The sequence below is a fragment of the Panthera tigris genome, chromosome B3 (genome assembly GCF_018350195.1).
Source record: "Panthera tigris isolate Pti1 chromosome B3, P.tigris_Pti1_mat1.1, whole genome shotgun sequence".
NCBI lineage: Eukaryota > Metazoa > Chordata > Mammalia > Carnivora > Felidae > Panthera > Panthera tigris.
The window spans coordinates 145978573-146003166 of record NC_056665.1 but is presented as its reverse complement, the minus strand read 5'-3'; the positions used below and the strand labels follow the sequence as shown (position 1 = coordinate 146003166).

The following is a 24594-nucleotide window of genomic DNA, read 5'->3' as shown; positions in this document are numbered from 1 at the left end:
CTGGGCTGAGCTGCACTGAACTGGGCTGAGCTAGGCTGAGCTGGGCTGGACTGAATTGTGCTGAGCTAGGATGGACTGAGCTGTCTTGAGCTGAACTGGGCTGGGCTGAGCTGGACTGGGCTGGGCTGAACTGGGCTGAGTTCAGCTGGGATGGGCTAAGCTGGGCTAAATTGGGCTGGGCTGGGCTGGGCTGGGCTGGGCTGAGCTGGGCTGAACTGGGCTGAGCTGGGCTGAACTGGGCTGAGCTGAGCTGAACTGGGCTGATCTGGGCTGAGCTGGGCTGAACTGGGCTGAGCTGAACTGGGCTGAGTTCAGCTAGGATGGGCTAAGCTGGGCTAAACTGGGCTGGGCTGGGCTGGGCTGGGCTGGGCTAGGCTGGGTTGGGCTGGGCTGGGCTGGGCTGAACTAGGTTGCACTGAACTAGGCTAAGCTGGGCTGGGCTGGGCTGAGCTGGGCTGAACTGGGCTGAGCAGAGCTGAACTGGGCTGACCTGGGCTGAGCTGGGCTGAACTGGGCTGAGCTGGGCTGAGCTGGGCTGAGTTCAGGTGGGATGGGCTAAGCTGGGCTAAACTGGGCTGAGCTGGGCTGGGCTGAATTGTGCTGAGCTAGGCTGGACTGAGCTGGCCTGAGCTGAACTGGGCTGGGCTGAACTGGGCTCAGTTCAGCTACGATGGGCTAAGCTGGGCTAAACTGGGTTGGGCTGGGCTGGGCTGGGCTGAACCAGGTTAAACCGAACTAGGCTGAGCTGGACTGAGCTGGCCTCAGCTGAACTGGGCTGGGCTGAGTTGGCCTGTACTGGGTTGGGCTGGGCTAAAGTGGGTTCAGCTAGTTGGTTTGGTCTGCCTGAATCAGGCTTCAGCGAGTCAAGCAGGGTGTACTGTTCTGCTAGGTCCAGTGGCCAAGGTCAGTGAGGCTACATTGAGTGGGACTGAGCAGGTATGACAAGCCTGGCTGGCAGGCTGAGCCAAACGGAGCTGAAGGGTTTTGGTGGAGTTTGTGGACTGAGCTCAGATGAGTTAGCCTGCTCGAAATCGGGTCTCCTGGGCTGACGTGGGCCAGGCCGGACCAAGGCGGACTCCCGTGACCTGAGCTGGTCTGAATCAGCAGAGCTAGTGAGGCTGGGTGTGGAGCGGGTTAGTATCGCTGCTCTCGGCCGTCCTGACGCGAGGCCACGTGGACTGGTCGGTCTCACCGGACCGAGGGGGCAGCGTGGACGATGACCTGGGGTCTGGGCTCCGGGGAGGAGTCACCACCTGGGGGAGTGGGGGAGGACTGATCCGGGCTCTGCTATGAATGGGGCCTGTAGTCGGGCTCCCTGGAGCCTCCGCAGGTCAGGACACGAGTCAGACACCTCTGCTCCCCAAGAACCCCACGTTCCTGCCACTCAGGGCTGCGGGCAGGGCGTCCTGGCCAAAGGTAAGAACACCCCTGCTTCTGGCAGGGACACAGGGGTTCGTGGGAGGGCGTTGCTAGCAGACTCGGGGAACAAGAGTCCAAAATGAGCATCTGCCCCCTGAGGCTGGAGAAGGGGTCCCCGTGCGCCCCTCCCCCCGACCACCCCGCTCTGCCCCACACTTCTCCCCCTCAGACTCCGCCGGTCGGCACTGACACTGCCTCTGCCCCCACAGCCTCCATCCAGGCCCCCCTCGTCTTCCCCTTGGCCACCTGCTGCAAAGGCACCGTCGCCACTGCCCCGTCCGTGACACTGGGCTGCCTGGTCACGGGCTACTTCCCGATGCCGGTGACCGTGACCTGGGATGCGGGGTCCCTGAACAAGAGCGTCGTGACCCTCCCCGCCACCCTCCAGGAGACCTCTGGCCTCTACACCACCACCAGCCACGTGACCGTCTGGGGCGAGTGGGCCAAACAGAAGTTCACCTGCAGTGTGGCTCACGCGGAGTCCCCCACCATCAACAAGACCGTCAGTGGTGAGCCACGGTCGGGCTGGAGGGGGGGGCAGGCGTGGCGGGAGCGGCTAGGAGAGGAGGAAGGCGCCTGGGCGGGCACGTGGGTGTCGTGGGCTCAGGGGGCTGACGCCACGCTGCCACCTTCACCCCTAGCGTGTGCCATGAACTTCATTCCCCCCACCGTGAAGCTCTTCCACTCCTCGTGTGACCCCCTCGGTGACCCCGGTAGCACCATCCAGCTCCTGTGCCTCATCTCCGGCTACGTCCCAGGTGACATGGAGGTCACCTGGCTGGTGGATGGGCAGAAGGCCACGAACATATTCCCATACGCTGCCCCCGGCAGGCAGGAGGGCAAGGTGACCTCCACCCACAGCGAGCTCAACATCACGCAGGGCGATCGGGTGCTTTTGCTTTTCTGTACAGCACAAAGAATTCTTTTAATAAATAGATTTTGTTTTTTAGTTTATTGAAGTACAGTTGACGCACAACATTCTGGTGGCTTTGGGCGTGGAGCACGGGGATGGGACAGTCTGTGCACTACAAACGGCTCACACCCGTGTGCCACGTTTGTTGCGAACGATGAGCCAATGTGAGCGGATTACGGCTGAGTAAAGTCCGGAGTTCACAGTAAGGTCCACCCCTAGTAGGTTCTCTGAGCCTGCACCCTGTCCGCGGTGCTGCCCCGGTCAGCCCGCTGTTCAGGCTGCTGTCCTCGTGTTTCCCCCACTACCGTTTCCTACAGAAGAATCGCCCGGCCCGAAGATCCCCTCTGCCCCACCCGTTCCTTCCTCCCTCCCCCCAAACGCCCGGCAACCGCTGACCTTCTCGCCGTCACACTACATGCGCTGTCCCCCACATCACGCAGTGCGGATGGTACAGCGTGTAGCCTTCTCCAGCTGCTCCCTCCCCTCAGGCCACACGGGCCGGCACGCGGCCCACATGTGCCCACGGGGTGCTGACTGTAGGGCTTCTCGGCACGAACAGACCTTCCAGTGGCCCTGCCACGAGGAGGGCAGGTGTGTGTGCTGGCCTGGCAGCCCGAGCCCTCCTCCACCTTCTGTAAGAAAGAATATCATGTCGTCCAAGGTCACTTTGCTTGAAAGAGGCACCCCCGGCGGGGGGAGATGGTCCGCACCATCCAGGTGAGGGTACTACACAAATACCTCATATGCCTGCACATAATATTGCATATACACAGTAAGCATCTGCAGGCGCCTGGAAGCAGGTGCCCATAAGGGGAGGGGAGGGGTTGCTGAGACGCTGTGGCAACAAGTCAGGCTGGAACGAGCCAGGCCCCGGGCCAGGCTGGTGTCTCACGGCTGCCCTGGACGACCACCACCGCAGGCTCTGACGCCGCGGGTCGGGGAGAGGCCCCTGGAAGGGACATCCGTGAACACCTCCAAAGCATCTCTTTGTTCTTGTAACCACACGGTGAATGTTTCTGAAAGCCAAACCCAGAGCTCAGCGTGAGGGTTGAAAAGCGTCAACACTAGGTAATTTCATCGCCTCACCAACTTTTCTGTGAAAGGATTATTCTGGAAAGGACGGGCCTTGCAAACCTAGGCTGGGACAGGTGTGTGGTCTCTGCCAAAACCCAGTGCCTGACGGCCCACATCCCACTGCCACGCCCTCGGCAGCCGAGGCAGCCCTCCCCCACACTGATCCGCCACAGCAGGTGCCCCAGAGCCCCGTGATGACCCCACGAGGGACAGCGACCGGCGCCACGCCAGGGGCACTGCATGGGGACCAGGGGAGGGAATTAGCTGTCCAAGGGAAGTACGATGTGCCACTTTGTCTTGCCAAAACCCTGCCTTTAGAGGTGCCTGGGGCCCCATGTCCCTAACGCACGGTAGCCGGGACACCCTCGAGGGTTTTGCCAAACTCATCGGTTCCGGTGATCTGACCAGAGTTGTGTAGATGGATGTGCTTCTTGAGCAACCAGGGGCCCACAGCTTGCAGAGGACCCTAACTGCCGGGCACCGCGAGAGGGGGCCGGGCTGCGGGAGCCCGGAGTGTGGGGTGCACACTCCCTTCACCGACGCTGTGACCGATGGCATTTGCAAAGTGGCCACTGCAGTATTTCCAGGACCACGGGCTCCTCCATCACCTTGCCCTGCCCCACGCAGGGGGCGGGGGTCTGCTCCCCTCCCCAGAAGCCCAAGGGTCTCTGTGAACTCCGTGGGGATGGGGACACAGAAGGGTCATTGCTGGATTCCTAAGATCAGGACCTAAGGAGACATGGCTTCTCGTGGGAGTCAGGCCCTGGGCCCAGCGCAGCCGTCCAGCTACGGCCAAGGTGCCATTCTGGGGAGCCCCGGGGACCGAGCGGGCCGGACCCACCCAGCCAAGGCCCCAGACCCTAGGAGGGGCCCAGAGCCCTCGCTCACATGAGTGTGAGCAGGGCAGAGAGCCTCGCACCACAGGCCGAGGGCTCCAGGCACACCCACAGCCCAGCAGGCCCGGATTGGGACTTGGACGTGGTGCGGAGGCGTCCCCATCGAGGCCTAACACCGCAGGAAGCGGCAGCCTGGGGTGCACACTGTGGTTGTCCAAACACAGGGGCTGAGGGTTCACGGCCCCCTTGCACGGGCAGCACAGGGACCACACAGGGTCTCTCAGCTGCAGGGACATTTTCAGGTCCGGTGACCACCATGAACTCTGTCCCTGCACATCAGGCTTCTGTCTGTCCTCTAGGGTAGTAGCTTCCCTCTGACCATGGGCAGATGACCGTGACCGTGGCTGAAGCCAGAGGAAGACAGCGTCCCACCAGGGAGGCCACACTGCTGAGTGGACGGGACAAGGCCCAGGGCAGGGCCTCAGGCTATGGGTGGGTCAACCTGTGCCCACACCACACGCTCAGGTGAGAGCGGGGTTCCTGTGCCTTGTTTTGGGACCCCAGCCACCCCCCACAGCCCACCCCCGCACACTCAGGCCCTCTGAGACAGAAAGTACCCAGAAGAAAAGGGAACTTCAGGAAGCGTGTCGCCGAGCCACCTAGTTTCAATCCTGTTCTTAGTCTTCCCACGGCTGCCTGGGGGCTAGGAAGGGGGCTATGGGCACAGAGCTCAGCCACAAGGAGCCACATGTGCCTGGGGCCTGAGTGGGGAGGGCCGAGGTGCTGGGGCCAGCCTTCCATCGCCCCAGCCCTTGGTGAGTAGGCTCCGCACGGAGAGAGGGCGGCGTGGGGGCAGCAGAAGCAGGACAGGAGCCAAGGAGAGACGGGGCCCCACGGAGGGGCCGGAGCAGCCAGCATGGGGGACACAGGCTGCCTGGGGGCCAGGGTACCGGCCAGGGCAGGGACGAGGGAAGCATGGGCAGGAGCGCCCACGCCAACATTGCTGGACGCCCCGGACATGGCAACTGGGCCTTCAAGGAACATGATGGCCATGGTGGGCCTGAGGCCTGCCCTTTGCCATCTGTGCTGGGAGCCCAGGGCTGGGCTAGACTGCGCTACTGCAGGACCAAGGCCGACATGGACAGACAGGCCTAAGGTGAGGGCACAGGGAGAGGCCGGCCCAGCACAGGGGAAGAAGAGGACCCCAGGTGGCCCGAGGGTCCTGTCCCGGACACTGGGGCTGGCTCTGGCCCCAGGCCAGGGTCAGAGGTGCTGGCCATGGGGTCCTGGACTACAGCAGATGAGCAGGGACAGAGCACGAGGGGCTGGCAGGGGCTCCCGTGTGCTCTCCCCTGCACAGGGGCAGACGGTCAGGAGCCAAACCTGGGCTAAGGAGTCTGGGATGGGCAGCTGAGACCGGGGCAGCCCTAAGAACACACAGTAGTTGCGGGCTGAGCTCGCCTGTGGGGGAGAAGTCATGGGGCAGCAAGGGCAGAAAGCAGCTGTGGTCCATTAGCTCCAAGGACCAGTGGTGGAGTAGTTGTAGGTGAGCAGGGGAAGGGGAGAGCAGAAGGGGCAGGGGGAGAACAGGAGGGACAGGGGGCTGTCCCAGGAGCTCCCAGGCAGAACACAAAACTTGTGCAGGGAGCAGGGGCAGGGGCAGGGCAGGAGGGTCAGGGGGAGAGCAGGAGAGGCAGGGAGAGAGCAAGAGGGGCAGGAGGAGATCGGGAGAGGTAAGGGGGAGAGCAGGGTGGGCAAGGGGAGAGCAGAGAACACACAGAGCTTGTCAGGTGAGCAGGGGCAGGGGGGGCAGGGCAAGAGTGGCAGGGGGAGAGCAGGAGAGGCAGGGCTACCCCCAGGAGCTCAGGGGACCAGGCAGAGCTTTGGAGGATGAGTAGGGGGGGTTGGGAGAGAAGGAGGAGCAGTGGGAGAACAGGAGGGGCAGGGGAAAGAGCAGGAGGGGCAGGGGAGGGCAGGAGGGTAGGGGCAGGGCAGGAGGGGCTGGGGGAGGACAGGAGAGTCAGGCCTCCCCAGGAGCTCAGGGGAGCCAGCAGAGCTTCTGCCGGTGAGCAGGGTTCCTGGGAGGGCAGCAGGAGCAGGGGGAGAGCAAGAGGGGTAGGGCTGTCCCAGGAGCTCCCTGGGAGACACAGAGCTGGTACAGGTGAGCAGAGGCAGAGGGCAGGGCAGGAGGAGCAGGGTCGAGGGCAAGAGAGGCAGGACTGGCCAGAGGCTCAGGGAGCAGGCAGAGCTTGTGAGGGTAAGCAGGGGCAGGGGACAGGCAGGAGATGCAGGGGTTGCCTCAGGAACTCCCAGGGAGCACACAGAACTGGTACAGGTGAGCAGGGGCAGGGGGCAGGGCAGGAGGGGCAGGGGGAGGGCAGGAGGGCAGGAGCGAGGGCAGGATGGGCAGTGTTGTCCCCAGGAGCTCCCAGGGAGCACACAGAACTGGTACAGGTGAGCAGAGGCAGGGGAAGGACAGCAGGGGCAGGGGGAGAGCAGAAGGGACAGGCAGCTGCCATAGGAGCTCCAGGGAGCCCACAGAGCTGGTACAGGTGAGCAGGGGCAGGGGGCAGGGGGCAGGGCAGTAGGGACAGGGGGCTGGGCAGGAGGGGCAGGGCCACCCACAGGAGTTCAGGGAGCAGGCAGAGCTTATGAGGGTGAGTAGGGGAGGGGAGGGCAGGAGGGCAGGGGGAGAGCAGAAGGCACAGGCACTGCCCCATGAGCTCCCAGGGAGCATAAAGAGCTGGTGCAGGTGAGCAGAGGCAGGGGAAGGACAGCAGGGGCAGGGGGAGAGCAGAAGGGACAGACAGCTGCCACAGGAGCTCCAGGGAGCACACAGCTGTACAGGTGAGCAGGGGAAGGGGGCAGGACAGAAGGGGCAGGGGGACGGCAGAAGGGCAGGAGCGAGGGCAGGATGGGCAGTGTTGTCCCCAGGAGCTCCCAGGGAGCACACAGAGCTGGTACAGGTGAGCAGAGGCAGGGGAAGGACAGCAGGGGCAGGGGGAGAGCAGAAGGCACAGGCACTGCCCCATGAGCTCCCAGGGAGCATAAAGAGCTGGTACAGGTGAGCAGAGGCAGGGGAAGGACAGCAGGGGCAGGGGGAGAGCAGAAGGGACAGACAGCTGCCACAGGAGCTCCAGGGAGCACACAGAGCTGATACAGGTGAGCAGGGGCAGGGGGCAAGGCAGGAGGGGCAGGGTGGAGGGCAGGAGAGGCAAGGTTGCCCCAGGAGCTCAAGGGAGCAGGCAGAGCTTGTGAGGGTGAGCAGGGCCAGGGAGAGGGCAGGAGGGGCAGGGGGACGTCATGAGAGGCAGGGGGAGAACGGAAGAGGCAGGGGAAGAATAGGAGGGACAGGGGGCTGCCCCAGGAGCTCCCAGGCAGCACACAAAGCTGGCATAGGGAGCAGAGGCAGGGGGCAGGGTAGGAGGGGCAGGGGGGAGAACAGAGGGGGAAGAGGAGAGCAGAAGGGATAGAGAGGGAGCAAGAGGGGCAGGAGGAGAGCAGGAGGGGTTGAGAGAGAGCAGGAGGAGCAAGGGGAGAGCAGGAGGGACAGGGTTGCCCCAGGAGTTCCCAGGGAGCACACAGAGGTGGTACAGGTGCGCAGGGGCAGGGGGCAGGGCAAGAGGGGCAGGGGGAGAGCAGGAGAGGCAGGGCTGCACCAGAAGCTCAGGGGAGCAGGCAGAGCTTGTGAGGATGAGCAGGGGTTGGGAGGGCAGGAGGGGCAGAGGGAGAACAAGAGGGGCAGGGCTGCCCCAGCAGCTCCCAGGGAGCACACAGAGTCAGTACAGGAGAGCAGGGGCAGGGGCAGGGCAGGAGGGGCAGGTGGAAGGCAGGTGGGGCAGGATTGCCCCAGGAGCTCAGGGGAGCAGCCAGAGCATGTGAGGGTGAGCAGGGGTTGGGAGGGAAGGAGGAGCAGGGAGAGACCAAGAGGGGCATGGAGAGGGTAAAAGGGGAAGATAGAGGACAAGAGGGGCTGGAGAGTGGGCAGGAGGGGCAAGGGGGAGAGAAAGAGGAGTAGGGCTGCCCCCAGGAACTCCCTGGGAGCACAAGGAGCTGGTACAGGTGCGCAGGGGCAGGGGGCAGGGCAAGAGGGGCAGGGGCAAGGGCAGGAGGGGCAGGGGGGAGGACAAGAGGGGCTGGAGAGTGGGCAGGAGGAGCAGGGGGAGGGCAGGAAGGGCAGGGGGGAGGACAAGAGGGGCTGGGAAGTGGGCAGGAGGGGCAAGGGGGGAGGGCAGGAGGGGCAGGGGGAGATAAAGGCATGTAGGGCTGCCCCAGGAACTCCCTGGGAGCACACAGAGCTGGTACAGGTGAGCAGGGGAAGGGGGCAGGGCAAGAGGGGCAGGGGCAAGGGCAGGAAGGGCAGGAGGGAGGACAAGAGGGGCTGGGGAGTGGGCAGGAGGAGCAGGGGGAGGGCAGGAGGGGCAGGGGGGAGGACAAGAGGGGCTGGAGAGTGGGCAGGAGGAGCAGGGGGAGGGCAGGAGGGGCAGGGGGGAGGACAAGAGGGGCTGGGAAGTGGGCAGGAGGGGCAAGGGGGGAGGGCAGGAGGGGCAGGGGGAGAGAAAGACATGTAGGGCTGCCCCAGGAACTCCCTGGGAGCACACAGAGCTGGTACAGGTGAGTAGGGGTAGGGGGCAGGGCAAGACGGGCAGAGGGGAGGGCAGGAGAGGCAGGGCTGCACCATGAGCTCAGGGGAGCAGGCAGAGCTTGTGAGGGTGAGCAGAGGCGGGGGGACGGCAAGAGGGGCAGGGGCTGCTGTGGGGCAGGGCTGCTTCAGACAAGCTGTAGACAGGAGGACACAGTGACCCTGGACTGTCCCCAGGGACCTGAGCTGAGAGAGCTTCCTGCAGCAGGCAGGGTTCTGGTGAGGTCTGGAGTCTGCAGGGGCTCGGGGGTGGGAGTTCTGGCCAGGAGGTGCTGAGGGCGGCAGGGCAGGGGGAGGTGAGGAGTGCTGCAGGGCAGGGGAGCTGAGGCCTGAACTGGCAGGACCAGGTCTCAGACATGCAGAGGCAAGAAGCTAGAAGGATCCAAGGCCTGGGCTCAGCATGAGGGGCCAGGCAAAGGGGTGGGGTGGAGGAGCTGCTAGGAGGAGGTGAACCTATGGGGAGCACAGACAGCTCGGAGCTACCACCAGGCCAGGAGCTCAGGGGAGCAAGAGAGCTTGTGCAGGTGAGCAGGGGCAGGGGGGAGGCAGGACGGGCACGGGGGAGGGCAGGAGGGGCAGGGACACCCCCGGGAGTTCTGGGGAGCAGGCAGGGGTTATGACAGTGAGCAGGAGGTTGGGAGGGCAGGTGGAGCAGGGGGAGACCAAGAGGCGCAGGGAGAGGGCAGGAGGGGCAGGCGGAGGGCAGGAGAGGCAGGGCTGCACCAGGAGCTCAAGGGAGCAGGCAGAGCCTGTGAGGGTGAGCAGGGGGTTGGGAGGGCAGGAGGAGCAGGAGGAGAGCAGGAGGGGCAGGGAGAGGGCAGGAGGGGCAGGGAGAGGGCAGGAGAGGCAGGCGGAGGGCAGGAGAGGCAGGGCTGCACCAGGAGCTCAAGGGAGCAGGCAGGGGATGTGAGGGTGAGCAGGGGCAAGGGGGAGGCAGGAGGGGCAAGGGCTGCCCCAGGAGCCTCAGGGGTGAAGGGCAGAAGGACTGAGCTAAGAGCAGCCCTGGACTAGGTGGGAGCTGAGCGGTACGGCACACAGAGACCACGAGGGCGGGGCCCAGGTGAGCCTCCCTGGACACGGGAGGGCGTGAGCCGCCCGAGGCCCGGTGGACAAGGTAGGGGGGAGAGGCGAGCCTGGGTAGGAAGGTCTCTGGGGCTGAAGGGACAGCGGTGGCCACAATCTTAGGCTCAGGGGCGCTGACCCCGCTCTGGAGGCTCGTGCGGATGGGGGACAGAAGGCTGGACATGACAAAGCCAGGAGGGGTGGCTCAGGGCAGTGGACCCGGTGCAGGGAAGGAGGGGTTGCTGGGAGTTTGAGGCAGGGCCGCCAGCCTGGAGTGTGGGTGGGAGGGGAGGCCAGGCAGGGCCATCAGACTTAGCAGAGGGGTCGGGTCTGGCTGGGGACGTGGGGTCTGAGGTGCTGGCACCGTGCACGAGAGGACAGCCAGGGCGGGGCAAGGCTCCCACCGGCACTGAGGGGCAGGCAGGCTCAGGAAAGACCTCGGCTGAAAGAGGGCTCTGGGGACAGGGAGGAGCTGGACAGGCCCCAGGGCACGGGCACTGAGTGAGCCCAGGAAGGCCTGAGAGGGGCTCAGGGCAGGGCCGGGATCCGGCGCCCGGGCGCTTTAGCTGCAGAGCTGACCCAGAAGATGTGAGGCCTGGAGGGCAGACAGCAGGCCACGACGGGGACTCCGGGCTGAGGGGCACGGGCAGCGGGTGGCAGAGGCCTGCTGTGTTCAAGAAAGGTCCCGCTGGCCCAGGGCAGATCCAGGCTGGGACAACAGGGCAGTGGGCTCAGGGCCTCAGCAGAGGCCCGTTGGGAGCAGGGGCCACCGGTCAGAGCTCAGACGGATGGCTCGGTCAGGCCGAGCACCCACAGGAAGCCCGAGTGGGGACCCAGGGGCTGGGCCCAGGAGACTCTAATCCAGCAGGAGGTCACCCAGCACCGACCGGGCCCACGGGGCCAGCACGTGCAGCCGCAGAAACACGAGGCCCCGGGGCGGCAGAGAGCTACGCCGGGCGGCTGGTCTGCAGACTTCCTGGAGGGCCACCCCAAGCCCGGGCACCTGATACCCTGCCCGGACCCTCCCAGGAGCGAGACCCTTGTGGTCACACGGCCTCCTCTCTTGCAGCCTCCACCACGTCCCCATCGGTGTTCCCACTGGCCCCCAGCTGCGGGACCACATCTGGCTCCACCGTGGCCCTGGCCTGCCTGGTGTTAGACTACTTCCCTGAGCCGGTGATCGTGTCCTGGAACTCCGGCACCCTGACCAGCGGTGTGCACACCTTCCCGTCCGTCCTGCAGGCCTCGGGGCTCTACTCTCTCAGCAGCATGGTGACAGTGCCCTCCAGCAGGTGGCTCAGTGACACATTCACCTGCAAGGTGGTCCACCCGCCCAGCGGGACCACGGTGGAAAAGACCGGTAAGAGGGTGTCCACTGGGAGACAGGCCAGGTCAGCTGGTCCACCTGGACCCCGGGGCACAGGAGAGGCACCTCTGTCCCCCAAGCTCGGGGAGGAGGGCCTCTGGGCCTGGCTGCCTGGTCCAGTGTGAGCACAGGCTACACACCCCCACCATACTTCATCTCCACTGCAGGCACCAGTCTGGGGACGCCCCCCTGACCTGCCCTGACCTAGCCCACCCCAAGAGCTGTCCCCACCCCTGGCCCCCACTAACCTCCAGTCTGGTCTCTCTGCAGTGCCCAAACCCTGCGAGTGTCCCAAATGCCCAGGTGAGTCAGCAGGGCACCGCCCTGCACACCAAGGCCATGGCCCGCGTCCAGGGACTGCCTGGTGGGGGGAATGTTCAAGAGAGCCCCCCCAAATGCTGACCCCTGCATTGTGTCTCCCACACCAGTTCCTGAGATTCCTGGAGCACCGTCCGTCTTCATCTTCCCCCCAAAACCCAAGGACACCCTCTCGATTTCCCGGACGCCCGAGGTCACGTGCTTGGTGGTGGACTTGGGCCCAGATGACTCCGATGTCCAGATCACATGGTTTGTGGATAACACCGAGATGCACACAGCCAAGACGAGGCCGCGTGAGGAGCAGTTCAACAGCACCTACCGTGTGGTCAGTGTCCTCCCCATCCTGCACCAGGACTGGCTGAAGGGGAAGGAGTTCAAGTGCAAGGTCAGCACCAAAGTCCTCCCCTCCCCCATCGAGAGGACCATCTCCAAGGCCAAAGGTGGGCAACAGGACAGATGGGGCACAGGGAGGTCGAGTGGGGCCTGGCAGACCCAGGCCAGCCCTCCACCCTGGGAGTGACCATCTTGGTGACCTCTGACCCCACAGGACAGCCCCACGAGCCCCAGGTGTACATCCTGCCTCCAACCCAGGAGGAGCTCAGCAAGAACAAAGTCAGTGTGACCTGCCTGATCGAAGGCTTCTACCCGCCTGACATTGCCGTCGAGTGGGAGATCACCGGACAGGAAGAGCCAGAAGACAACTACCAGACGACCCCGCCCCAGCTGGACAGCGACGGGACCTACTTCCTGTACAGCAGGCTCTTGGTGGACAAGTCCCGCTGGCAGAGGGGAAACACCTACACCTGCTCGGTGTCACACGAAGCTCTGCACAGCCACCACACACAGAAATCCCTCACCCAGTCTCCGGGTAAATGAGCAGCGCGCCCGGCCCCCCAGCAGGCCCCCGCGGGCTCTGAGCGCCCACCCCTGTGTACATCACCCCCCGGGCAGGCACCCTGTGTGAAATAAAGCACCCAGCACTGCCCTGGGACCTGTGACACTGTCGTGCGTCTTTCCGAGGCAGAGCTCAGGACACCCAGGCCTCTGGGAGGTGCGGGCAGGCCAGGCTCCGAGGCTCAGGGGTCACCATTCACGGGAGAGCGCGGGTCCCACCAGGGGCCGGGACCTGAGTGGGCAGGTCTGCACAGGCGGCCAAAACTCATGGCCGGGAGCCGCCTGGGACAGAGAGAGGGCTTGGCCAGGGGCTACTCAAGGCCGGAGGGGGGCGACAGGGAACGGAGAAGCCCTCCAGAGCCCCTCAGGGAACGGGGCGCACGGTCTTTCCCACGTCTGGACCCGCCCAAGCTGTGGGACGCTGGCCTGTCCTCTTCCGCTGCTCCCCCCGTCCCCTGGACCTCTTGAGAGCTCTGAGTTGTAGCTCTGTGCCAGTGCAGTAGCCAGGCCTGACCCATGCTGTGAGGACAGGCCCTCACCCTCCCTCAGATGAGGCGGCCCCTCCTGACTTCATCCTGCCTGGGGCCAGGCCTGTCCACTCGTGGGGACACTCACCCCGGTGCCCCAAACGGGCAGAGGCAAGCAGTCCTGAGTGCCCAGGGGAGGGACCATCCCAGACACCCACAGGGACGCTGAAAACAAGCCCCTCCCACTGAGCAGGGCCACCTTCACAAACACACACACACACACGCACACACTGGGCCTCACACGGGACAATGTGCCCGGGCCCAGACCGGAACCAGGCTTGGGAACCCTCACCGTGGACCCCAGCCTGGTCCCCACCCCCTCCCACACCCATCGGCTGCTCAGCAGCCCATCCACACGCCGACCACGCTGACCAGCCCTTCTTCTCCCCAGGACACTGGGTCCCCTCCCAACACACACCAAAACCCCCACCCCCAGCTGGCCTGACACTCGCACCCACTCGTTCGCTAGGGTCACTCCCTGCCACCCTCTCGACCCTTCCCTGGGCTCTGCTGACCCTCCCACCCTCTGGGCCGGGTCCCCAGGAGAACGGGTGTGGTGGTCAGGCTGCCTTCCCCCCAGACAGCCCCAGCACAGCGCAGAGCAGAGAGGGAGCGCGTCCCCACGGGCCGGGCCCAGGCGGGAGGATGGGGGCACCGAGGCCGGTGCCCTGAGGCTACGGAGGGCCGCGACCGTCACCCCGGGAACCACTCCTATGGGCAGGCATGGCACTGACCGCTCCCTTCCTGTCCAGAGCTGCTCCTGGACGACAGCTGTGCGGAGGACCAGGACGGGGAGCTGGATGGGCTGTGGACCACCATCTCCATCTTCATCACGCTCTTCCTGCTCAGCGTGTGCTACAGCGCCACCGTCACCCTCTTCAAGGTGGGTGTCCCCGCACCGCCCCGCGCTGTGGCCCGCTGTCCCAGCGCTGGGGACCCGCTGGAACCATGCCATCCCCACACTGACTCGACGCTGACCCCATGTTGCCCCCACGCTGACCCCACGCTGACCCTGTGCTGACCCCACGCTGCCCACAGGCTACCCCCACACTGGGGACCCACTGGAACCACGCTATCCCCACACTGACCAGACACTGACCTCATGCTGCCCCCACACTGACCCCACCATGACCCCATGCTGCCCCCACGCTGACCCCACGCTGCCCCCGCACTGACACCACGCTGACCCCACGCTGCCCGCACGCTGACTCCACGCTGCTCCCACACTGCCCCCATGCTGACCCCACGCTGACCCTGTGCTGACCCCACACTGACCCACACTGGGGACCAACTGGAACCACGCTATCCCCACACTGACCAGACACTGACCTCATGCTGCCCCACACTGACCCCACCATGACCCCACGCTGTCTCCACTGTGACCCAATGCTGCCCCCACGCTGACCCCACGCTGCCCCCACACTGACACCACGCTGACCCCATGCTGCCCCCACACTGCCCCCATGCTGCCCCCACGCTGCCCTCACACTGACCCCACGCTGTCCCCACACTGGGGACCCACTGGAACCACGCTATCCCCACACTGACTCGACGCTGAACCCATTCTGCCCCCACGCTGACCCACGCTGCCCCCACACTGACTCCATGCTGCTCCCACACTGCCCCCACGCTGACCCTGTGCTGCCCCCACACTGACCCACACTGGGGACCAACTGGAACCATGCTATCCCCACACTGACCAGACACTGACCTCATGCTGCCCCACACTGACCCCACCATGACCCCACGCTGTCTCCACTGTGACCCAATACTGTCCCCACACTGACCCCACACTGCCCCCACACTGCCCCCAGGCTACCCCCACACTGACCCCACGCAGACCTCACCCTGTCCCCACAAACTCCACGCTGCCCCCACACTGACCCCACGCTGCCCCGACTCTGACCCCGTGCTGACCCTACACTGCCCCCAGGCTACCCCCAGACTGACCCCACGCTGACCCCAGACTGACTCGACACTGACCCCATGTTGCCCCCACACTGCCCCCAGGCTACCCCCACACTGACCCCACGCAGACCCCACCCTGCCCCCACGCTGCCCCCACGCTGCCCCCACCCTGGGGACTCACTGGAACCACGCTATCCCCACACTGACCAGACGCTGACCTCATGCTGCCCCCACACTGACCCCACCATGACCCCACGCTGTCCCCACTGCGACTCAATGCTGTCCCCACACAGACCCCATGCTCTCCTAACCGTGACCCAATACTGACCCACGCTGACCCCATGCTGCGGTCCCACTGTCACCATGCTGTCCCCACGCTGTTCCCACACTGACTCCCACGCCATCCCCATGCTATCCCCGAAATGAACTCATGCTTATCCCATGCTGTGGACCCACTGTCACCATGCTGTCCCCATGCTGTTCCCACGCTGACCGCTCGCTGACCCCACCGTGACCCCACGCTGACCCCATGCTGTGGACCTACTGTCACCATGCTGTTTCCCCTGTGACCTCACACTGACCCCATGCTGTCCTGCCTGTGACCCCCATGCTGACCCCAGCCTGTCCCCATGCTATTCCCACGCTGTCCCCGCAATGACCCCAGGCTCTCCCCACACTGCCCCTACACTGTCCCCACGCTACCCCACGCTGACCCCATGCTGCCCCCACACTGACCCCATACTGTGGACCCACTGTCAACATGCTGTCTCCCCTGTCACCCCATACTGACCCAATGATGTGGACCCACTCTCACCATGCTGACCCCACTGTGACCCCATACTTTCCCCATGCTGTCCCCATGCTATTCCATAGCTGTCCCTGCAGTGACCCCATGCTGTCCCCATACTGACCCCATGCTGACCTCACACCGTCCCGCCACTAACCCTATGCTGTCCCCACCGTGACCCCATACTGACACCATGCTGTGGACCCACTGTCACCATGCTGTCTCCCCTTTGACCCCACACTGAACCCATGCTATTCCCATGCAGTCCCTACACTAACCCCACACTGACCCCACGCTGCCCCCGTGCTGCCCCCACACTGACCCCATGCTCTCCTAACCATGACCCGATACTGACCCCACGCTGACCCCATGCTGCGGTCCCACTGTCACCATGCTGTCCCCACGCTGTTCCCACACTGACTCCCACGCCATCCCCATGCTATCCCCGAAATGAACTCATGCTGATCCCATGCTGTGGACCCACTGTCACCATGCTGTCCCGATGCTGTTCCCACGCTGACCCCATGCTCCCCCATGCTGACCCCGTGCTGATCCCACGCTGTCCCCACCGTGACCCCACACTGACCCCATGCTGTGGACCTACTGTTACCATGCCGTCTCCCCTGTGATCCCACACTGACCCCATGCTATCCTGCCTTTGACCCCCATGCTGACCCCAGCCTGTCCCCATGCTATTCCCATGCTGTCCCCGTAATGACCCCACGCTGTCCCCACACTGACTCCATGCTGACCTCACACTGTCCCCACACTAACCCCACATGTCCCAACCGTGACCCGATGCTGACCCCACACTGACCCCATGCTGTGGTCCCACTGTCACCATGCTATCCCCACGCTGTTCCCACACTGACCCCCCACGCTCTCCCCTCTACCCCATGTTATCCCCATGCTGTCCCCGAAATGACCTCATGCTGACTCCATGCTATGGACCCACTGTCACCATGCTGTCCCCATGCAGTTCCCACACTGACCCCACCTTGTCCCCACACTGACCCCATCCTGACCTCACATTGTCCCCACACTAACCCCATGGTGTCCCCACCATGACCCAATGCTGACCTCACACTGACCCTACACTGACCTATGCTGTGGACCCACTGTCCCCATCATGCTGACCCCACGCTGTCCCTACAGTGACCCCATGCAGACCCCATGCTGTGGACCCACTGTCACCATGCTGTCTCCCCATCCCCCACACACTGACCCCACATTGTCCTGACTGTGACCCCGATGCTGACCCCACCCTGTCCCCATATTCTTCCCATGCTGTCCCCAAATGACCCCATGTTGACCCCAAGCTGTGACCCACTGTCACCATGCTGACCCTTGTGACCCCACACTGACCCCATGCTGACCTCACACCGTCCCCACACTAACCCCATGCTGTCCTAACCGTGACCCAATGCTGACCCCACGCTGACCCCATGCTGTGGTCCCACTGTCACCATGTTGTCCCCACACTGTTCCCACATTGACCCCCATGCTATCCCCTCTGTCCCCATGCCATCCCCTTGCTGTCCCCAAAATGACCCATGCTGACCCCCCGCTGTGGACCCACTGTCACCATGCTGTCCCCATGCTATTCCCACACTGACCCCACTCTGTCCACACACTCACCCCATGCTGTCCCCACTGTGACCTGATGCTGACCCCACACTGACCCCAAAGTAACCTCACACTGTCCCCACACTAACCTCACCCTGTCCCCACCATGAGCCGATGCTGAACCCACACTAACCCCATGCTGATCTATACTGTTGACCCACTGTCCACATCAGACTGACCCCATGCTGACCCCACAGTGACCCAATGCTGTCCCCACACTGTCCCTACAGTGACCCCTTACAGACCCCACGCTGACCCCAAGCTGTGGTCCCACTGTCACCATGCTGTCCCCATGCTGTTCTCAAACTGACCCCACATTGTTCCCATGCTGTGGATCCACTGTCACCATGCTGTCCCCACGCTGTTCCCAAACTGACCCCAGGCTGTTCCCACACTGACCCCCACGCTATCCCCTCTGTCCCCTCCCAGTCCCCATGCCATCCCCATAAGACTCCCTCCCACTCAAGTGGTCCCGGGGAGGGGGGCACCAGGATGGGGGGCTGTCCTCAAGGGTCCCAACCACGTCACCTCCTGCCCTCCTGCTGCAGGTGAAGTGGATCTTCTCCTCGGTGGTGGAGCTGAAGCGCACGATCGCGCCCGACTACAGGAACATGATCGGGCAGGGGGCCTAGGGCCAGCCGTCCTGGGCGGGTGTCAGCGCTGCCCCAGACCCTGCACAGGATCCCGGTGCATCAGCCTGCTGCCAGGCCTGCTCTCCCGCCCTCTGACCTCGCCACCCTCTGACCTCACAGCCACCCTGGGCCTGCGCCCTCGCCCTCTGGCCTCGCGGCCCCTGTGAGCTGCATCCTGCGCCCTGAACCCCCGTTTGGAGAATCGCGTGGACGGCAGGTTGTGCCCCAACCTGAGCTGGTGGACGCCCGCTGGCCCCTCCACGGCGGCCGCCAGGCTACCGCTGTGGCCGCGCACGGCCAGCGGGCACGCTCATCCTGGAGGAGGCGGGCGGCTGGCGATCCCAGCGTCTGTCTGGCAGGGACCGGCCTCCGTGCGAACCCCGTCCAGGCCAGGCTCCAGGACGCAGGGTTTCCCCGGAGCAGCCACGTCCGCCCAGATCCTGAGGAAGCTTCCGACGTGTCACTAACGGTCAGTCAGATCTTCTGCTCGGGAGGAGACCGCGCAGACAAGGGCCTGGGCCTGTGGCTGCTGCAGGAGCCCCGTGGATGCCGGGGACAGAGTGACATCCAGCCAGACAGGCCTCCTGCAGAGGGGTCTGGTGACCTGGTCCCCGGGCCAGTGGGACACAGCCTCGGTGGACACAGGTGGAAGGTGCCAGGAGGCCAGGGCGGCAGGCCCAGCCCGCCCCACCCTGTGGCCGGGGCCTGAGTCCCAACAGGCTCACGCGGGGGGTGGGAGAGAGAGATAAGCCCACGGCCGGGCGGACCCCCAGGACTGGCTCTCCGCCCTGTCTTTGGGTGGGTGCCAAGTCGGGGCCCCCACATGGGAAGAGATGGCCACGCAGGGGAGGAGAAGCGGAGCCCCCAGCCCCAGGGACAGACGCCCGGGGCTCCCACACATGGGAAAGCCACTGCTGAAGCTTGGCTAGCTTGTTTTATTCTTTTTAAATGTCTGGAGCTCCTTGATTTCCATTTGCATTTCTTTCTTTCTTTTTTTTTTCTTTTTTTTTCTTTTTTCTTTTTTAATGACAATAAAATATCCTTAAAAACTCCCTAACCGGCTGGGAAGGTCTTCCTCTGTTGACGCGCCCCGTGAAATCCACAGACTGGCCGTGCCGTGTGTCGGTCCCTCCAGCCGTGGGAGCAGGACCCCCGGCCCCTGGGGTTCCCGGGGGGTGAGGTGCGCCGCAGGCGCGAGGGGTCACGTGACGCCTTGTGGGGCGCAGGGGGAGCATCCTGACCTGGCCAAGGGCACCGCAAGAGGCACCTATTGGGTGTGTATTAGCACGGGCTGCTAGCAAAGCACGACGGTCCCGTGGTGTGGACAACGTGCACTGATGTTTCCACGATTCTGGAAGCTAGCAGGCAGACCCGGGTGTCATGGGGCTGGTGGCCCCTCAGCATGTAGACGCCGTGTCCTCACACATCCGGCCCGCTATGCGTGTCTGTGCCCCGACCTCCTCTTACCAGGGGAGGAGTGAGTCCATGGTGAGGACCAGTCACACTGGATCAGGACTCACCCTAGTGACCTCGCTTTAACCTATTACCTCTCGAAAGACCCCATCTCCCAATACAGTCACATTCTGGGGTCCTGGCGGTCAGGGCTTCAAGATTTGAATTTGGGGAACGCATTTCAGGAGAGTTGGGTCCAGGTGGGAGCACCAGTGAAGGCCAGGTCGGGTGAGGCCCGGGGGGACAGCACTGTCCCAGGTAAGCGAAGCTGGACACCAGCCCAAGGGGTCAGGACACTCAGTCGGGGGGAGGCCCAGCGAGAACACCACCACCCGGGGGTGGGGGTGGGGGGCAGAAAAGACCAAGTTCTACAGGAAGAATGCCAAGTGGGGGCGGGCAGTCCATTGGCGTCAGGGGGCCGTGGGGTCCCTGGCCAGCAGCGATGGAGTCGGGATTCTGTCCTTGCAGTGCCTGGGGGTCTCGGGTCCTGGAGGTGCCCCGGGTTGTAGGAGACACGTGCACCTCGAGGGCAGAGGCGGGACCACACCTGCCAGCCCTTCCCAGTAAGGGCCCTGGGAAGGGAGGCCAGCACGAGGGGCTGCGGTCTTCTGGGGACGCAGCGGGAGAGGGGAGTGGGCTCTGAGTGTGCAGGTCAACAGCCCAGGCCGAGGCCCAGGGCGGGCAGAGAGTCGTGGCCAGCGCGGCCACGGTGCCTCAGGACCGCTCAGGGAGCACCTCCCACCTCCCCGTGGGCAGGGGCTGCCTCACCAGTGGGGGCCGCACCAAATACAGGGCGGCCGTGGGGAGAACGCCCCGGCCCCCAGGGGTCCTGGGGGCTCCAGGCGACCACACCATCCACACGGCTTGCCCAGCACCCCCTCCCTCTCGGTCCCCGGGCCGGGGCCCCCGCTCCATCCCCTGGACCAGAGATCGGTCTCCATCCTTCCCACCCTCCCACCGGAACGCCGGGGTCTTCGGCAGCTGGTTGACCCCATGGCCTCCGCGGGAACACGGGGCATGACCGGACCCTCCGCTCTCAGGGCAGGAACGCCCGCTCTTTGAGAGCAATCTCCCAGCGGGCCCTGAGGCCCCCACCTGTGGCCTTCCAATAACGCCATACACGTGGGCCCCCCCTCCACGTTCCCCCGGGGACCCACACACACCTACGTGCCTCCCCATGCAACCCCTCAGACCCCCTAAGGTCCTGCGGGCTGCTCCTGGGTGAGCCCCGAGGTCGGCCTCCTGCTGCCTGCCGCTCCTCAGGGGCCCCCTCCCCTGGGCTTCCGCTCAGACGCAGGCCTGTGCGCATCTCCCTTTGCCCGTGTTCACACCTCCACCTGTACCTCACACACACACGGACCAGCGGGCCGGCCTCGCTCCTGCTCCTGGGACCCACCTGGTCCCGCCCTCCTCCCACTCGCACTGGGAGGGAACCAGCCGGCGCCTGAACCCTGTCCCCACGGGGGGCCCAAGACGCACAGACGTCAGCGTGGGTGGCGGCGGGAAGGGGAGGATGCGACTGTGTCCCCACATGGCGTGTGTTGGAATCCTAGCTCTAAGTGTCATGGTGTTAGGAGGCGGGGCTTTGGGGCACCAGAGGTCGTCAGGGTGGAGCCCCCACGACTGGGGTTAGCGCCCTTATGAAAAAGCGAGCTGCCTCCCCGCTTCCGGCACGTGAAGGGGCAGAGAGAAGACGCCGTCCGTGAGCCAGGCAGCGGGGACCCCCCAGACGCCACGCCTGCTGGTACCCGATGTGGGCATCCAGCCTCCACACCCGTGAGGAGTGTCTGCGGTCTCTGTCGGGCCAGCCAGACGGCCGGACAGGAGCCACCTGGACGGGCGGACCTGGAGGAACGGGGTCCCCCAGGCCCCCTGGCCCAACCCCCTACCCCCGGGACCCGGCTCGGCCGGCCATCAGCGGGGTACAGGGCCACGAGACCGCCCCCAGGGGCTGCTGAAGCCCCAGCCTGCCTGGGGCAGGCACATCAGCCCCGGGCTCCCGGACCACACGCAGCAGGCAGTGGACTATTAGAGGCCCCCCAGATGGCGGCTCGGTCACTGCACAGGGGAGGGCCCCCTACACCCCCTACACCCCGCGCTCAGACACTGCCCGGGGAACCAGGGCATCTGAGTCTGCAGGGAGCTGGGCCGGCAGAGACACGCCCAGAGCCTCAGAGGCGCCCGAGCCCCGCCTACCCCGCTGCCTGAGCTGCCGCACCCGGCGCCCCATCCGCAGGCACTCGGGTGCTGAGCGCCCGGTCCCTCGGGGGAGTCATCTTTTTCTTTTTAGAGGGAGAGAGTGTGCAGGGGGAGGGACAGAGACAGAGACAGAGAGGATCCCAAGCAGGCCCCACACTCAGCACAGAGCCCCATGCAGGGCTCGATCCCGGGACCCCGCCATCAGACCTGAGCCGAAAGTAAGAGTCAGACACTCATCCCAGTGAGCCGTCCAGGCGCCCCCTGTAAGGAGTGATCTTTTGGTGCATTTCAAAGTCTTGCAAAATATTTCCTGTAAACAAATTTCGCTCTCAGAGTATCCAGAATGTGCAGGGCACTCCGGCAAATCAATTGGCAAAATCGCACAATTCGGTAGAGAAACGGACACGAGAATTGAACACATGTTTCACAGAGGCTATCCAAATAGCCCTCAAACATACAGAAAGGACGCTGCGCTCCACCCGTCACAGGGAAGTGAAAATTTCTGAAAAGCCACAGGAGAGAAAGTGGTTCTGATTCCGACGGCGGTCGTTGTCTCAGACTAAACCTTTGCAGGCACAAGTATAAAGTGGAAAAACTGCCCGGCAGACAGTGATTTGAAGGCATCAGAGGACAAGCAGACACAGGCAGACACGGGGAAGACTGTGCCCTGGAGAGATTGGTCTGAGGGCAAAGCCCAGTCCTTGCCACAGCTGCAGCTAGAATGCAGGGGAGCGGGCACCCGTCCAGGCACAGGGGCAGGTCGTAGGGTTCGGGGCCCCACCTCAGACAGGTGCAGCCAGAATGCAGGGGAGCGGGCACCCGTCCAGGCACAGGGGCAGGTCGTGGGGTTCGGGGCCCCACCTCAGACAGGTGCAGCCAGAATGCAGGGGAGCGGGCACCCGTCCAGGCACAGGGGCAGGTCGTGGGGTTCGGGGCCCCACCTCAGACAGGTGCAGCAAGAATGCAGGGGAGCGGGCACCCGTCCAGGCACAGGGGCAGGTCGTGGGGTTCAAGGTCCTCCCTCAGTCAGTGCAGACCAGCCACGAGGCCAGGGTGCTGCGTCACGACCTTTATACAACGTGTGTCGGGCCAACCTGCAGACTGAAATCAGCCAGGTGGGGACAGAAATCGTAATGCACTGAACGTACCAAGGTAAGTTGTCTGCGAAGACGTTTCAGCCACGTAAGAACACACACAACGTATGTATGGAAGGGTAACATGTGTGTGCCACCTGCTCATAACATATGTATGGTGTTAGATTACAGTACAAATGTTTTTCCTGTGAGCAGTGCGGTCAAACAGTTTGGAGATGGTCCTGGCCAATGCTGTGTGACAACGGACGAAAACGAGCTGCTGAGACTGAAAGGACAGATGTAAAACTGTCACTAATGCAGACGACACAAGCACGTACGATGAAAAGGCAGCGGAATCCACACAGCCCTTAGAACCAGCAAGAACAGCAGCAGGGGCTCCAAACAAACCCAGGAAGCAGTCGTGTTCCGCTGTGTCAGCAGAAACCTGCTAAGAACGCGTCATCGAAAACGAGGCACGATTCACAGCAACCCAAGGACTTTCCGAAGAAAGAAAGCCCAAGAAACGGCAACTCCGGCAACGGACCTGAAAGGGCTCCGAGTGTCTGGAGAAAACCGCCTTCGGGGGCGGGCCGGCGCCGTGGACGCCACGCTACACCTGCCCGCCCTGCCCACACTGCCCCCGCACCCAGCCCTCCACCGTCAGCAGGGCCTTCCAAGGGCTGGGCGGGGGTCACCTTCCCCCTGCTCCCCCAGCACACACCCGGGCACACACCCACGGTCCAGAAGCAGCAGCAGGGTCGCCTGTCTCCTGTCTGCAGGCAGGACGCGGGCAGAGGCCAGAGCGGGGCAGCCTGGCGGGTGGGGGCAGCCGTGTGGCAGGGCCGCAGCCCCAGACAAACATGTACACTCAGAGCTGAGCCCCCCCGGTGGGAACTAGGGAGAGATGAGAGTCTTTCTCTCTGACACCCAGGGACCCCAAGGGCGGCCCAGCACCAGCAGCACGTCTTGTGATGTCAGGGTAGAGCCAGGACACTGGCTGGGCACTGAAGCCCCGCCCCAAATGCCCACAGCCTGGGGTGAATGAGTAGGGGCTGGGGGGGGGGCGGTTCTGGCAGCAGAGCCCCGAGTCCAGCACTCACACGTGTGCGGGCCCCAGGGCTGGCACCACCTGCCCTGGGCCCGCAGGGGCAGTAGGCTCCTGGGGGTGCTCTGCCAGCCCTGTGGTTTCTCTCAGAAGCACAGGCCCTTCCAAGGAACTGGGCACTCCCCCTCTGCCTCCCACGATTCATGTAGGGGCGCAGGGGCCCTGTCTTCCCCGGGCTCATGTTCAGGCCCTCCCGGGCCCTGGCTCTGCCCCCTGCAGCAGCCTCTCTGGGTCTCCCAAATGAGCCTGGATGTCTCCCTGAGGGCACCAGTCCTGACAGAGCCACCTTCACGCAGCCTTCCTGCGGGGACTGTGGGCCACAGGGTGGGATCCTGATCTCTCTCTCTCTCTCTCTCTCTCTCTCTCTCTCTCTCCAAGACAGTGCAGTGTCTCCCAGGAGCCTACTCTGACCAGCTGGGCTGGCAGGCTCCCACGGCCTCCCTTACTTGTGCGCTCAGGGTGCCTTCGGGGTTTGGGGACACACGGCCTGCAGGAAACGACCACAGGGTGAAGGTAAAGCCCAGACCCAGCCTGTCACGGCCCCGCACACATCAGTGCTGTGTCAGCAGTGGGCCAGCTGCCCCAGCAGCCCAGAATCAGAGGCCACCAAAGCCACGCTGTGGTCTCACATCCTCAGTGGGCAGAACAGATCCACGGCACGGTCCACCCTAGGCTCCAGAGGCTGCCGAGGTCTTGCAGAGCCACCGGCCAACTTCACAGCCATGTCCAGCCTCCACCCCAGGTCCCCGCTGGTCCTCAGG

General features: G+C 64.4%; 2 gene segments (V, D, J or C); both read left to right on the top strand.

Moving 5' to 3' along the window:
- The first annotated feature begins 776 nt into the window (after window positions 1-776).
- Window positions 777-2806, top strand: LOC122239732. The segment is given in 3 exon segments: window positions 777-1416; window positions 1629-1928; window positions 2061-2806. Coding segments are annotated over 3 exon segments (744 nt in total).
- Window positions 2807-5217: 2411 nt separating this feature from the next.
- Window positions 5218-18936, top strand: LOC122239530. The segment is given in 7 exon segments: window positions 5218-5296; window positions 10866-11306; window positions 11583-11615; window positions 11741-12070; window positions 12178-12498; window positions 13804-13934; window positions 17921-18936. Coding segments are annotated over 7 exon segments (1419 nt in total).
- The last annotated feature ends 5658 nt before the right edge of the window (window positions 18937-24594 follow it).